The sequence below is a fragment of the Copadichromis virginalis genome, linkage group LG23 (assembly GCF_057382275.1).
Source record: "Copadichromis virginalis isolate Kocher_CV1m ecotype Utaka linkage group LG23, C_Virginalis_male_GT1.1, whole genome shotgun sequence".
Lineage (NCBI taxonomy): Eukaryota > Metazoa > Chordata > Actinopteri > Cichliformes > Cichlidae > Copadichromis > Copadichromis virginalis.
The window spans coordinates 20676957-20690345 of NC_140639.1; the positions used below are offsets into that span (position 1 = coordinate 20676957).

Sequence of the window (13389 nt, forward strand, 5' to 3'; positions counted from 1 at the left end):
AAAACATTTAATTACATCTGAAATCAACGTTTTTGTCTGTTTTTAGTTTTAAATCTAAGAGAAACTGATACTAGAGATGATGAAGATACTCTAAACCTACTTGTTACCCTTGTGGCTCCTTTAACATGAAACAGCTTTTTTATTTTTTATTTTAAACTTTATTGGCAGCTTCACATTTCAGCTGTTTATTGTTTCCACTTCATAACACCCTGCTTCTGTCTCTCTTTGTTTCTTTGAGAAAACTCCAAGCAAACCAAAATGTGTTCCTACAAAGCATGTGACATTCACATGTCTGGGACAGGACCAACAAATGAAACATGGGAAAATAGTGGCATCTCCTGGAATAGTGGATAACATAGAGAATATACTTGTAACAACAACTAGTTACTACAGTTTGTGTACTCAGCACATCTATGGTACTCAATGGCCCAATGGGATGCAGCAGAATCCATTAGTGGAAGCTCAAACCTGCATTTGTACACTTGGTAGTGTGGAACTAAGTATTGTCTTTTTGTGTATACAAGCATATATTTGTGGTCTTTGGCCATAAATGTATTGTAAGTATCAAACTCAAAATCAGACAACATGTAAAACTGGGATAGTGGCAAAAAAAAAAAAGACTGGAAACGCTACATAAAGCTAACAAAAAGAGAACAAGGAAACCACTAAATATGACCATTTTTCAAATATGTCCTTTTTTCCCCTTAATTGAGTACAAAAACAGGATAAGAATGAAATAAAGAGATGGATGAGTTTTTCTGGATGTTGTCATTTACAGTTTGTAACATTGTTAAAAGAGTCAGAGAAATCCCTGTAAAAACCAAATCTAAACGATTCTCATTAAATAGAGATTATGATTATGCACAGCACTGGCTCAAGCATACTTATTTCAAAACTCTAACTTAAAATGTCTTTTTACACTCATAAAACAATGAATGAACCCAAAACTGCTGATTAACAAACATAAAAGGAAATCAGCATTTGGTTCAATTTATTTTCACAATAATAAAAACGCAAAGTGGTAACAAATAGGAAAAAAAAACAGCATAAGAATAAAACACACTGCCTTTCAAGTCTTGGAAATCCTCCAACATCCTCTAAGAGGGAATAATTTCAACCTGCCGGCTGGTGTTTTCAAGGTATGAAGTTTCTCTAACATGAACTCATGTTTGTTTTTGGTCTAATTAATATCAAAGCAGTAACTGAAAGCTGCCGGCTGCATTCATATCAGCAGTGCTGAAATTGTGCTGTCTTTCTCCACAGGGAACGTTTCCACTTTGCTGGTTTGGCTGCTCACCAGTGTCCTGAAAAATCACACAGCAGGAGATGCTGTGAACGAGCCAGGCAACTCACATGTGATGTCATATATTTTATTTCTTTATATTTCTTTGTATTTTACAAATGTAGCTGTTTTTCTGAAAAACAAATGTACATCTCTGGGTTTTACAGCCATTATTACTGGTTTTTGTAAACTACTTAAAAAAATAAGAACGTTAAAGAAAGTTATTGCCACCAAAACGACCAAAACTCACTCTGTCCTCCAGAGTGCATCCATGGCAGGTTGGTGGGGCTGTAGCTGCCTGTTGCAGTCCGCCACAGAGTCAGGAAGTGGGACACCACTGGTTTCCGGCAGCAGCAGGCACAGTCCACAGCATATGATTGGTCCACTGCTGTAGATAACCATAGCAGCCAAGGAGATTGCTCCGTCAGGGTTTGCGGGGACGAGGGTGTTGACCAGGCAACCGAGCCGGAAAGACAGGTTGACCAGTGATAAACAGCGTTGCCTGGATTTAAAAACAAAAAAATATATACTCTTATTGAACAATGGCTAGAGAAGATTTCTGCTATGCTGTTTAATTGCCCCGACATCTCAACATCTAATCTCAGATGAAAAGTAGCTCAAAAACCAATAGGACCAATTAAATTTGCAAGACTTCAATATCAGCTAGAAGATCATACATAAACAAATCGCTCAACTAAGTATTGGAAGTAAGAAGCAGATGGTGTGGAAATATATGCTTAATGAGAGTAAACCAACCTTACAACTTTTGCTTTCAAGTTAAATCATACCTCTATAGGCTAACTAATGTGTACAACTGGACGGGGTTTATGGTGCCCTTGGTTCACCATGCAACAAAAGAGAAGTTTCATACAGAAGATACATGTTGTTAAACTGATGTTTCGTTTCCAGAAACTGCTCGTCTGTGTACGTGAAAAAGATGATGGGTAGATTTCAGTTCACAACTATTTAGTAACCAAATTGCCAAAAAACAGAAAACTATAATCTGACTGATATTTTCGCTTTGGTAAGGACAACATCTGCCGTGGCTCATAACACAAACACTTTGTAACAGCAGAACCGGTTACCATCCTTGATCCATCCTTGGTCCAGGGGTCCAGTCCAGAGACTGCTTAGCTTAAGTGAAGTTTAGCAGACAGCTAGCAGTTACAGCTGTCTGTGTCTTTACCTACTTGTCAGTCAAAGAGGCCACGCCCCTATTTTTAAAAAACAGCAAATTTTTAATACAAGCGTTATAAGACATGTACCTCCACCCCCATAAGGCTGTTAGAAAGAGGTAAATTAAACAGGTTATAAACATGTTTATTTTGCAGTAAATCTGGACATTTTAAGTTTGAAGCCAGGCTCAAGTGAACATTAGAGGAATGTCTGCTTGTGGAAAACCTGCATTAAAGAGTGTTGTGTTGTTTTCTACCTGACCACAGTGGGGAACAGTTCAATGCTGTACAGAGTGGAGATAAAGATGGCAGCCAGGACGCAGAGTTTCCCCAACAGAGCCAGACTCATAACCAGCATCGGCGTACCTGCATCAGAGTACCAGTCTCAGAGATGGTGGTCAGATTTGATTGGAGGCTGCAAACTGCATATAGAATGATTCCACCTACTCCCACTAATGTTATGTTTTTTCTACCAATATTAAATACCAGTATTTTCTCCCACTAAAAATATTGATTAAATAGATTAAATAAATCGACTGCCTGGGACAAAGAGCAACTGTCATCAAGAGCTTTTAACACAGTCTCCTATTGTGGCGTTCAAGAATAGAATCCTAAGAACAGATGCTTTTCTAATGTTTTTATTTAATGTTGTGTTCATTTTAGTTTAATTTAATTTAATATTTAATGTCTCTTAAAAGTGATTATGAACTAACCTAAAATACTGAAAATGCGGAGGACTCACCATTGTACCTGGACAGGAGTAACGACACGAAGCAGGCAGCTCCACTGAGGAACAGAGCGAGCATGCTCATTGGCCGGCGTCCCAGACGAACCAATGGGACAAGCAAGCAGGGAGCTTCTGATAGCCCGGAAAAGAACTGGGCGGAGTAAACGCCAACACCGAATGAGCCAATGTTCAAACAAATTCCATAGTATGTCAAAGCTGATGCCGCACTGGAGGATGACAGGACATTTATTTATGTATTTATTCATTTATTTTATTATGTTTTTAATTTACCAATATTTTGTTTTGTGAATTTTAATTTTTGCATTTTTATTATTATTTATTTTCCTTTTATTTTATTTTCCTTTATTTTGTTTGATGGATTTGCATTTATTTTATTTATTTCACCTTATTTATTTATTTTATTGTATTTATTTTACCAGTATTTTGTTTTGTGAATTTTCTTCTTTTTTTATTTCACTTTCAACTTATTAATTAATTAATTAATTTATTTATTTATTTATCTATCAAGGTTTCCTCTGGACTTGTAAGTGAACACTTTAAACAATGATGAATTTTAAAACAAAACTGTGACAACGTTTCTGATTAAGGTTTGTTTGACATAAACCTGTAAAAGTTTAACTCAGCATATTGAAGGGGTTTTTTTGTTGCTCAAACTTAACCACAGTTTGGTTGTACTGCACACAGAGTATTACACTTCCTCCATTTTGTTTCACAGTTTTCCGTATAAATAGAAATTAGTAAATACAAATTTACCCTCAGCAGCCTTTTATCCATCAAACACTCACTCAAGTGTAGGACTTTTAATGATATCAGCTTAAGGTTCCTGTGTGCCTGGTGTTATAACTCACACAAACCAAAGCTCCCTGATGACGAAATGCTGTTACTTCACACCGGTTGTTTATGTATTATATAACCCTGTTACCTTTGGCCACAAACAAGAGGAGGCTCAGACTTATTGAGAACAGTCTATTCTCGTTCCTTAAACTCCCTTATTCCAGTTTTACAAATTATTCTGCATGCAATACTAAAAGATTCATCTATCTATCTATCTATCTATCTATCTATCTATCCATCCATCCATCCATCCATCCATCCATCCATCCATCCATCCATCCATCCACACACATACATATATATACAGTGGAACCCCGACTTACGAAATTAATTCGTTTCTTTTGTAAGTCAAAATTTTCGTAAGTCGAAGCACCTTTTTCCTTCGCCTTTTGAGTGAGGCGATGCTGGCTGAAGACAAAGTTCTTGGTGGAGGCTGAAGAAAGCATACGTTTGCATGCACACATACGTACGTGTACATGTAAATAACGGTGTGGAATTTAATTCTAAACACTAAAAACTAAAACTTACATTTACGTTAATTAATGTACGTACAGTATGTACAATGATATTTTTTTTAACATTTTTTTAAACTCACTCATATTTATGCCTCATGCCGGCCCCATTATGAATGAACAAAATGCTAATTGCAAACAAAAAGCACACGAAATAGCGCACTGCAACAACAATACGTCTTTCACGTGGAACAGCGAAACACATTTCGCAAACGGATTTCGTTACACGGGCATTTTGTCGTACCACGTTAATTGGTTAATTGCCTTCTATTATACAACTATATTACAAATAGTTAATAATTTTATCTCATATATTTAATATGAGATATAATTATCCAAATATTGTGACTTTAAATCGAATAATTTGATGTGAAAATATTCATATGTTTATTTATCTTTGTTATAAAGGGCTGTGTCCCATATGGAGCGTGTGCAGTAGGTACCTCACACAGCTCATGACAAACAATCGCATCAGGACAGTTGGGTGCTTCAAGTGGATTATGTCACTGGAGGCATGATCTCCAGTCACAGGGTCTTCTCTCTGAGCTTCGGTGGCTTTCTGCAAGTCTGACCAGGCGGAGTCCAACAGCTGCACACAAACACAGCTGGATTATTTTATATATGTTTATTCATATACACACATATATATTAGGGGTGCAACGATATTCGTATCGATATTGAACCGTTCGATACAGTGCTTTCGGTTCGGTACGCATATGTATCGAACAATACAAAATTTGTAATTTATTTTATCAATTTTCCTTCTGACGATGCTGTCTGTGTTGAGCGCTCAGTGAATCTGTGTTCAACTACTCCGCCTAGGCTGCACTGTCCAGCGCAGATCCACTGAGCGCTCAACACAGACAGCATAGTCAGAAGGAAGAGCGCAGGGCAAGCTAGCGAGACAGAAGTTAAGCTCTCCTTTTAACATGGACCTCCCCCACTCTCATTCAGATCTGGCGTTTGGAATTATTTTGGTTTTCATGTGACGTATGACCCTGAAGGTAAGCGAGTCATGGACTAAAGTAAAACAGTATGTTGGATGTGCCATGCAATGCTCAATTACATGGGTGTGAACTAGTGTGTTAGCGCAGTTAGCTCGTTAACGTGTTGGCCGTCTAGCCCCATGCACGGGGCGATCGGCGGTAGCTCGTTAACGGAGATTTGCCGTGTTGTGGCGTTAAGGTCATTTCAACGAGATTAACCTGAAAGCACTAGTGGGAACACAACGAATATGACTGCACATTTACGCCGACATCATCCTAGTGCAAAGACAAAAACAACAAGCATGCTACTAACTGTTAGGTATTTTAGTACCATGGGAGCATTTACTGGATATTGTTTTATAGTGACATTATACAGGAAAACTCTGTCATTCAACAAGGCTGAAATACCACAGAGATCACTCCCTCAGCTACATTAGTTTCTTAATCTTTTAGACGCCTGTTGAAGGCCAAATGGTTTGTTTCAGATTTCACTAATGTAAGAACTCTTCGTTTTGTGCCTTGAAAATATGTCGCTGAGATAATCACAATTGTAGCTGAACTAATAAACTACACAAAGGATGCTTCTTCACCCAAGGGCAGGAAGACGCTCCCTTATCTTGGTCTGTACTGGTTTAAACTGATAAATCTGCTGTCTCATGAATTTTACCCTCTATATAAACTGTTGTACTTGTGAATAAAGTTGAGTCACTTTGGGAAGACAATCTAAAGCAGTCTCTGTTTTCTTGTTCTCCCAAGCTGCTCCCGAGCTGCTCGTACTAACACGCTGAATGGCATGCTTGAATATTACTTGAGAATATATTTGACTGTGTTACAGACTAAGGGACATTCTCTGCTGATAGGTGAAGGTACATTCTCTGCTGATAGACGTCCACGCCTCGGAGGAAGCCGATCCACGGAGTAGGCCCTGGAAACAGTTTCCTTCACTAACTTTAGCCGAGTCATTTAGACAGCTGTTAGCACATGATTCTCCTTATGCTGCTGAGAATATAGCCCAGAAGAAGCGGATAGTATAGCTTTTATTTTGGAAAGAGCCATTTCTCTGTAATAAACTCTCTTTTCCAAAGATGAGTGATTCCTCAATCAGATACAGGGCTTGCAATATCGCTAGCCCGACGTCCCGGAGCTAGCGATTTTTTTCAGACAGGCTACCAAAATTCTATCTCTTCCCTGCCCGTCGGGCTATTGTAGGAAAAATATATGTCAATGCTTTTGCATTCTTTCAGAAATGTAGCTGGGTAATTATGTCATTGGCATCGGTGAGCCACTGTCAATATGTGACATATTGAAGTCGCGTTTGAATTTGCGCTTGTTTTTTTTGCTTTCACTTTGCAATCGTGCGAACTGTGTATAGAGAGTGACAGCACTGATCTGTGAGTGATGATAATTTGTGCACCAATTCCTCTGACATCGTCTTATTAATCGTTAGCTTACTATGGAAACATGACAAGTGAAATCTCCCGCAGCTTAAACATGTGAGAGGTTGATCGCGCAGAGAATCGCTGAGCTTATGTGAGTGCGTGTGTAAAAGCATTTCAGTTCTGCTGAGCCAAATAAGACAGGTCAGGGTGAAGAAGTGACAGCCAAAGAAAAGCTTACCACAAAACGGAGAAGTTATGACAAATCAGACTATAAGGCAAAAAGAAAGTGCAGCTTTATGGTTTCATGGACAAAAGAATTTCTGTGGCTGCAATATGACGAGCTAAATAACCAGGGCTGCACATAAGTGGTCCGCAGGTGTGCATTCGCTGTCAAAATAAAAAACATGCACAAGGGTTAGGGTTAAATTTAAAAACTGTACTTTTGAGTTAAAATATATATTTATAATTTTAATAAATGACAAATTAAAAATGCTTGAACATTTTTTTGTATCGAAAAAATATCGAACCGTGACACCAAAGTATCGAACCGAACCGAACCGTGAATTTTGTGTATCGTTGCACCCCTAATATATATATATATCCCACCTGATCCAGACTGAACCAGCTGTAAATTTTTGAATTTTAAGTTACTGTACAAAAATCACTGATTCGGTGGCTATCAGCTTGGAAGCACTTACAAATGATCCAGCTGTTGATTCAAAACTGTTTGTTTGTTTTTTGACCTAATGTTTGAAAGAAAAAACTCCCATGAGAACAATCGATTTGTTAGTCTGTGTTTCTGATGCCAACACATTCAAAAATGCTGATACAGGGAATGTTTTTCACCACACTGAATCCCCTGTTATGTAATAGCTGTGCCGAAAAGCAGCTGCAATTTTTTCCCCCCTGCATGAGTTTGGAGCCTGTTGTTTTTTGTAGTTTTCAGTAGAAAAATTCTTCAAATGTTTTCAGGGTTCAGCTAGTTTAACATCTGGACTCTTCGCTGCTGGAGTACGAGTACGATGTGGTTTTGTCTTCCTGAAGAAAGCAAGGCCTTTGCTCAAATAGGCATGTCTGAATGACAGCATGTTCAGGCTGTCATTCAGACAGCTGTCATGTGATACTAACACCCCCACCCACCCACTCACTCCCCTATCATCAGTGATTTAAACTGTGTGCTGATAATAAGCAGTATGGTCCCAGAAGACCATAATTTCCAAAGAGAATCTCAGATTCTGGTCAGACCAGAGGGTGGTTGTCAGGTCAGCCTCAATCCATCAAACAATGGTTTTAAGCAGTGTTCCTGCACATTAGTGCTACAAGACGTCATAGACACCAAAGCTCTACAGCCTTTTTACAGACCACAGATGACAGAATTCATAAACAGTGGTCGACCCCTCTCCAGTTTACCTCTGATAGAGTTAGTTTCCTTGAGATGTTCTTTTAAGAGCATCGTAAAGAGTGACGGCAGAAGTTTTAATGCACCTTTCTCATTACATAACCTTTCCATCTATTGTTGACCATTTTCCAACTTATTTTAGAAGACCATCTGTTTCTTTATATCTTGCAGTTAAACATTATCAAACTAACACAAAGAGGAGCTGGGTTATAATAAGGAATAATCCTACTTGTTAACACAAGACATTTATGATTTGAAATGAGGCAAATGTTTGTTTACCAGGTCCAAGCGCTGGTTATCTGCAGAGCTGTTGCTCCGGTAACGGTCCAGGATATCTGTCCTCTTCTTTAACAACAGCCATCGGGGAGACTCTGGGATTGAACTTGAAGGAGAAAAACTGTTATTGCTTCCTTTATTAACGGTCTAAATGAGGCTACCACAGGTGAACAGGTGTGTTGGCCTACAGGTAGAGTGGCAGACAAATGATCTGAGGCAGAGCCAGTGACAGGTGCAGACGTGTCCAGGTAGGGTTGAGCCAGGCCAAAGGAGCTCCACCCATTGTCCCCAGGCTGAAGCAGAATGGCAGGAAAGCCGGCGGCCACAGCCGAGAATCAGGGGGAGTCCACTCCACTGCTGCAACGCAAACAGTTTAAAACAGTCTACAATTTAAATTCTGCAGGTTTCAGTGCTATCTTCAATGTGAACTTGCTCTCCAAAGCTTCTAAGATTTATTAGAGTAGCTTTACCTGATTTATTATTTAAAAACTACCCTTCTTTATGTTATACTGAACCTTGCTGAAGCCCAACTGTTTTAGCTCCAGTCCCTAAATGCCCACTTCCTTCTGATTGGCCAACTTAAATATACATACATTTATCTCATAATTTAAAACTCATCTTTAGCACACAGCACTGTCAGATAACATGCATAAGGAAAAAGATAATAAATCTATAATAAAAAGTCTCCATAGAGTCATCTTTAAACATAATGACTTACCTTAGTTAGCTAAGGTAATTAGAGTTAGATAAAATTAACTGATAATAATAATAAACAATGAATAATAAACCAAATCTCTGTCTGTGTGTATTTGTTTCTTTGACCCACAACACCACTTACAAAATGTGATCATTTCAAAAAGAAAAGGTGTTAAAGGTACCCCTCCAAAAGTTGATTCTGTTCATCTGGACGTAGCATTTTGTGGGAGAAACGTTTCGTCACTCATCCAAGTGACTTCTTCAGTCTCAGCTGACTGCAGGTTTCCCCAAACTTATAAACAGTACATTTGCATAATGACTGAAACCAGCCCACTGAAGGAACAATGGGCTGGGAGGTCAGAACTGACAATAAATGCTGAAGCAATGGATAGAAATATAATACAATAAATACAATAAATATTGAATTAGCTAAATTATAAGACCCTGAGTCTTCCTACACTTTGGGTCCATGACTTACTATGTAAAGGCTAGCTGCTAAATTAAATCAAAGCTGAAGGAATAGACTGCTTCCTCCATTCTGCACATAACACTGTAGGGGTCAAAGGTTAGGAAGCTGCTGGAAGCAATCCTGCTTCATTAGGCCTCAACCTGGTCAAGATGGCTTTATCTGGAACACGTGCTTTTTATCAGCCTTATGTAAGTATGTCCCACCACGGTCCAATTAAAGTCACCATCCAGCCAGTGACCCAAAGCCCACTGAGGGCTGTCTGATAACGAACCACCTTCCAGCTCGCACAAAACACTGCAGGCTCCCCAACATACTTTGTGAGACACTTCTAAAAACATTTTGAAGTTGGATACTCATACATTTAACTGACTTTCTTTAATTAACTTATTAATGGTCAGAAAATGTCCAATGAAGACCACAGCTCAATATAACGGGATGAAAGTAGATCTGTGATACGACATTTTAATCATGCTTTTAGGTTTCTTGTGTTACCTAAACTGAAGGCGCAGATGTTGATGCAGCAGCAGCAGATTCCAGTCAGGCAGCGAAGAATAAGGAAGAGGAGTGGTTGAGGAAAGACAGCAGGAACGAGGCCACACACGGCGTGCACGCACATGGAAATCAGCAGTACTGGACGCTTTCCGTACCTGCACAGAAACCATCAGCGAGATTTTTCTTGTTTGAAGATGAGTGATGACTAATGTTTGTTTTAACTTAAACTTGACATATACACTACAAGTCAAAAGTTTGGACACACCTTCTAATTTTTTATGTTTTTTCTTTATTTTCATGACTATTTACATTGTAGATTCTCACTGAAGGCGTCAAACTATGAATAAACACGTATGGAATTATGTAGTGAACAAAGACGTGTGAAATAACTCAAAACATGTTTTATAGTTTAGATTCTTCAAAATAGCCAACCTTTGCTTTGATTACCGCTTTGCACACTCTTGGCATTCTCTTGATGAACTTCATGAGTTAGTCACCTGAAATGGTTTTCCAACAGTCTTGAAGGAGTTCCCAGAGATGCTGAGCATTTGTTGGCCCTTTTGCCTTCATTCTGCGGTCCACCTCATCCCATACCATCTCTATTGGGTTTAGATCAAGTGACTGTGGAGGCCATGCCAACTGGTGTAGCACTCCATCACTCTCTTCTTGGTCAAATAGCCCTTACACAGGTGCTGTTAACTTGTGATTTCTGAGGCTGGTGACTTGGATGAATTTAACCTCAGCAGCTTTCTTGGGGCGGTCCTCATGTAAGCCAGTTTCATTGTAGCGCTTGATGGCTTTTGCAAAGCACATTTAAAGTTTTAGCAAATTTTTGGACCCACTGACCTTTAGTAAGTGATGATAGACTGTTGTTTCGCTTTACTTAGCTGATTGGTTCTTACCATAATATGAATGCTAACAGTTGTCAAATTAGGCTGCCAGTTGTGTACCAACCTGACTTCTACACAACACTGATGGTACCAACCTCATTAAGAAGGCAATAAATTCCACAAATGAACCCTGACAAGGCACACCTGTGAAGTGTGACTACATCATGAAGCTTATTGACAGAAAGCCAAGGGTTTGCAGCGCTGTCAATAAAGCAAAGGGTAGCTACTTTGAGGAATCTAAAATATAAGGTCCAAACTTTTGACCAGTAGTGTATTACAGACTGTCAAGTGTTGTGTTGTACCGGTCAGATATGGCTCCTCCAAACAGAGATCCCAGCAGCAGACCAGTCATGAAGAGCATCTGACCATAAGACAACCAGTCTGTCCAACCACACACTGACTGACACACACACACACACACACACACACACACACACACACACACACACACACACACACACACACACAGGCAAATATAGATGTTCAAGTCCAGAATACACTCAGAGAACCAAAATATAAGATGCAATGAAACAAGTTTCACAAAGATTAACTTTTCTGTTTACAATGAGAGACATGACGTGTATGTGTAGCTGTGGGGGTTTATTAACTTGGCCATAATCAGTTTGGATGTGTTTGGATGTGTTTTACTAGTTGAATAAGAACTGAATCAAAAATCCTTTTATCCTGTTGAGACTTTTCAAAATAAACTGAATCACGTGGAAGATGCAGAATATTTACTGATGAAAAGCAAAAAAGAGCCGTCAGGTGCTAAAAAATAAACCTTAGACTCAAACGTTAGAACAGGCTTTTCCCCGCAGCACGCTGTGTAATAATACTCACAAAGAAAATGGCAGCCGTTAAAACTTATGTCTAAAATGTATAGTTTCATGCATCGGTTAAAACACTGGACTCTAGGTACACGACGCCCAGCTGGAAACACTTCACGCAAGTCGAGCTGCCCGAGATTCACAGAATTTACAGAGAATGTTAAATTTTTGTGATTTATATCGTTATCAGGACGATAAATGCCTTATCAGGATATGAGATTTTGGTCATATCGCACAGCCCTATTCAGCCGGGTTAGTAATCCGTGGTATGTTGGTCTGCTTTGGATTTCCGAGTGGGAAATGCAAGTTAAAGGGGCATTTCATAAAAAAAATTCCAATTGCAAACTCAGAATTTGTGACTTCTAACATATTCAGGAATGCACCTACATGCTGTACATTCCAAGATCTTCCTCTTCACCTAGAAAACTGCAGTGTTTTTCAGACCATTCTCTGTAAAGCCTAGAAATGGTTGAGGGGGAAAATCCCAGAAGAGCACAACACAACAACCACATTCAAATTCACTTAAATCACCCTTTCTTTTCGATTGTGATGCATAGTTTGATGCTGGCCCAGCAAGTTGTCTGGACCATGTTAATCTCTAGAGTTGCTGTTATGTAATGCAGATTACTGTCCAGTTAGCATGTTGGCTGAGACTTTAAACCGATCATTTAATGTTGAAACAATGTTTGGTGAAAGAGGCCCCAAGCTGGCCTTTCAGTGGTGTCAAAAACTGAAAGTTATATAACTAGAAAATCTAAAGTTTATTAATTGCACGTTTTTCATTTCATTACAGTTCATTTCTAATGTGTCTGAAACTATATTTAGGCCTACACTTTAAACCATGAGATAACTATAACAGTAAAGGGAATAAGAAACACGCACTTAAAAATATCCCCAGGTGTTGCACCATCACAGTATTCATGACTGTGTTACAACTTCAGACCTCTCAATGAAAATAATCTTCACTCACGTCTCGGATCCCGCTCTCTGTCCTCCAATCGGCGTCGTCCTTTAAAACCTTGCTGAGCGCTGATTGGTTTTCCTCCTTGTTCGGTGCCAACTTTTCAAGCCACGAAGCAAACGTGCCAGTATCATTGCCATGGCGACATGTCTCAGCGACCACAGCGGTGGTGAAAATGTCCAGAAAAAAGAGGAAAGCCGTGAAGAAGAAGATTAGAGCGAGGCGCCAGTAGACGGAGAGCTGCAGCGGGGACATGAGCGGGCCTGTCTGGTCTCCCACAAGCTGATTCATCCTGACCTTTACCATGCTGGAAACTTCAAAACTCACAACTTTGAACTCTTCAGGAGCTCCACATGTTGTTCCAGCAGACCTCTGAGCAGCGCGTGCCGGTCAGGTCTGAACAGCTGCTGCTGTCACAAGAAAGTGGTTGACCTGTCAAGCAGGAGGCGGCTTATATTCAGGG

General features: G+C 39.4%; 1 protein-coding gene across 2 annotated transcripts; it reads right to left on the minus strand.

The window, feature by feature from the left end:
- Positions 1-28: 28 nt before the first annotated feature.
- LOC146680764 (solute carrier family 22 member 6) lies at positions 29-13232 on the minus strand. Of its 2 annotated transcripts, XM_085449934.1 has the most exons (10): positions 12936-13232; positions 11441-11538; positions 10249-10403; positions 8780-8948; positions 8595-8697; positions 4995-5140; positions 3200-3411; positions 2715-2823; positions 1533-1784; positions 29-1304 (listed from the first exon to the last, which is right to left on the minus strand). In XM_085449934.1, exons 1-10 carry the CDS (start codon positions 13230-13232, stop codon positions 1223-1225), a joined length of 1623 nt encoding a protein of 540 aa, XP_085306060.1. In that variant the 3' UTR covers positions 29-1222. The 2 variants fall into 2 exon arrangements, with proteins under 2 accessions (XP_085306060.1, XP_085306061.1); XM_085449935.1 differs by lacking the exon at positions 4995-5140 and having other exon boundaries at positions 3200-3335.
- Positions 13233-13389: the final 157 nt, after the last annotated feature.

What these genes read in the sequence shown, in the direction of transcription:
- LOC146680764 (XM_085449934.1), bottom strand. Translation starts at nt 13,232, where the DNA reads ATGGTAAAGGTCAGGATGAATCAGCTTGTGGGAGACCAGACAGGCCCG. An exon ending in ACTCCTGTCCAGGTACAATG is followed by an intron (nt 2,824 to 3,199) that starts GTGAGTCCTCCG and finishes ACTCTGATGCAG; the next exon opens with GTACGCCGATGCTGGTTATG. An exon ending in CTGTTCCCCACTGTGGTCAG is followed by an intron (nt 1,785 to 2,714) that starts GTAGAAAACAAC and finishes TTTTAAATCCAG; the next exon opens with GCAACGCTGTTTATCACTGG.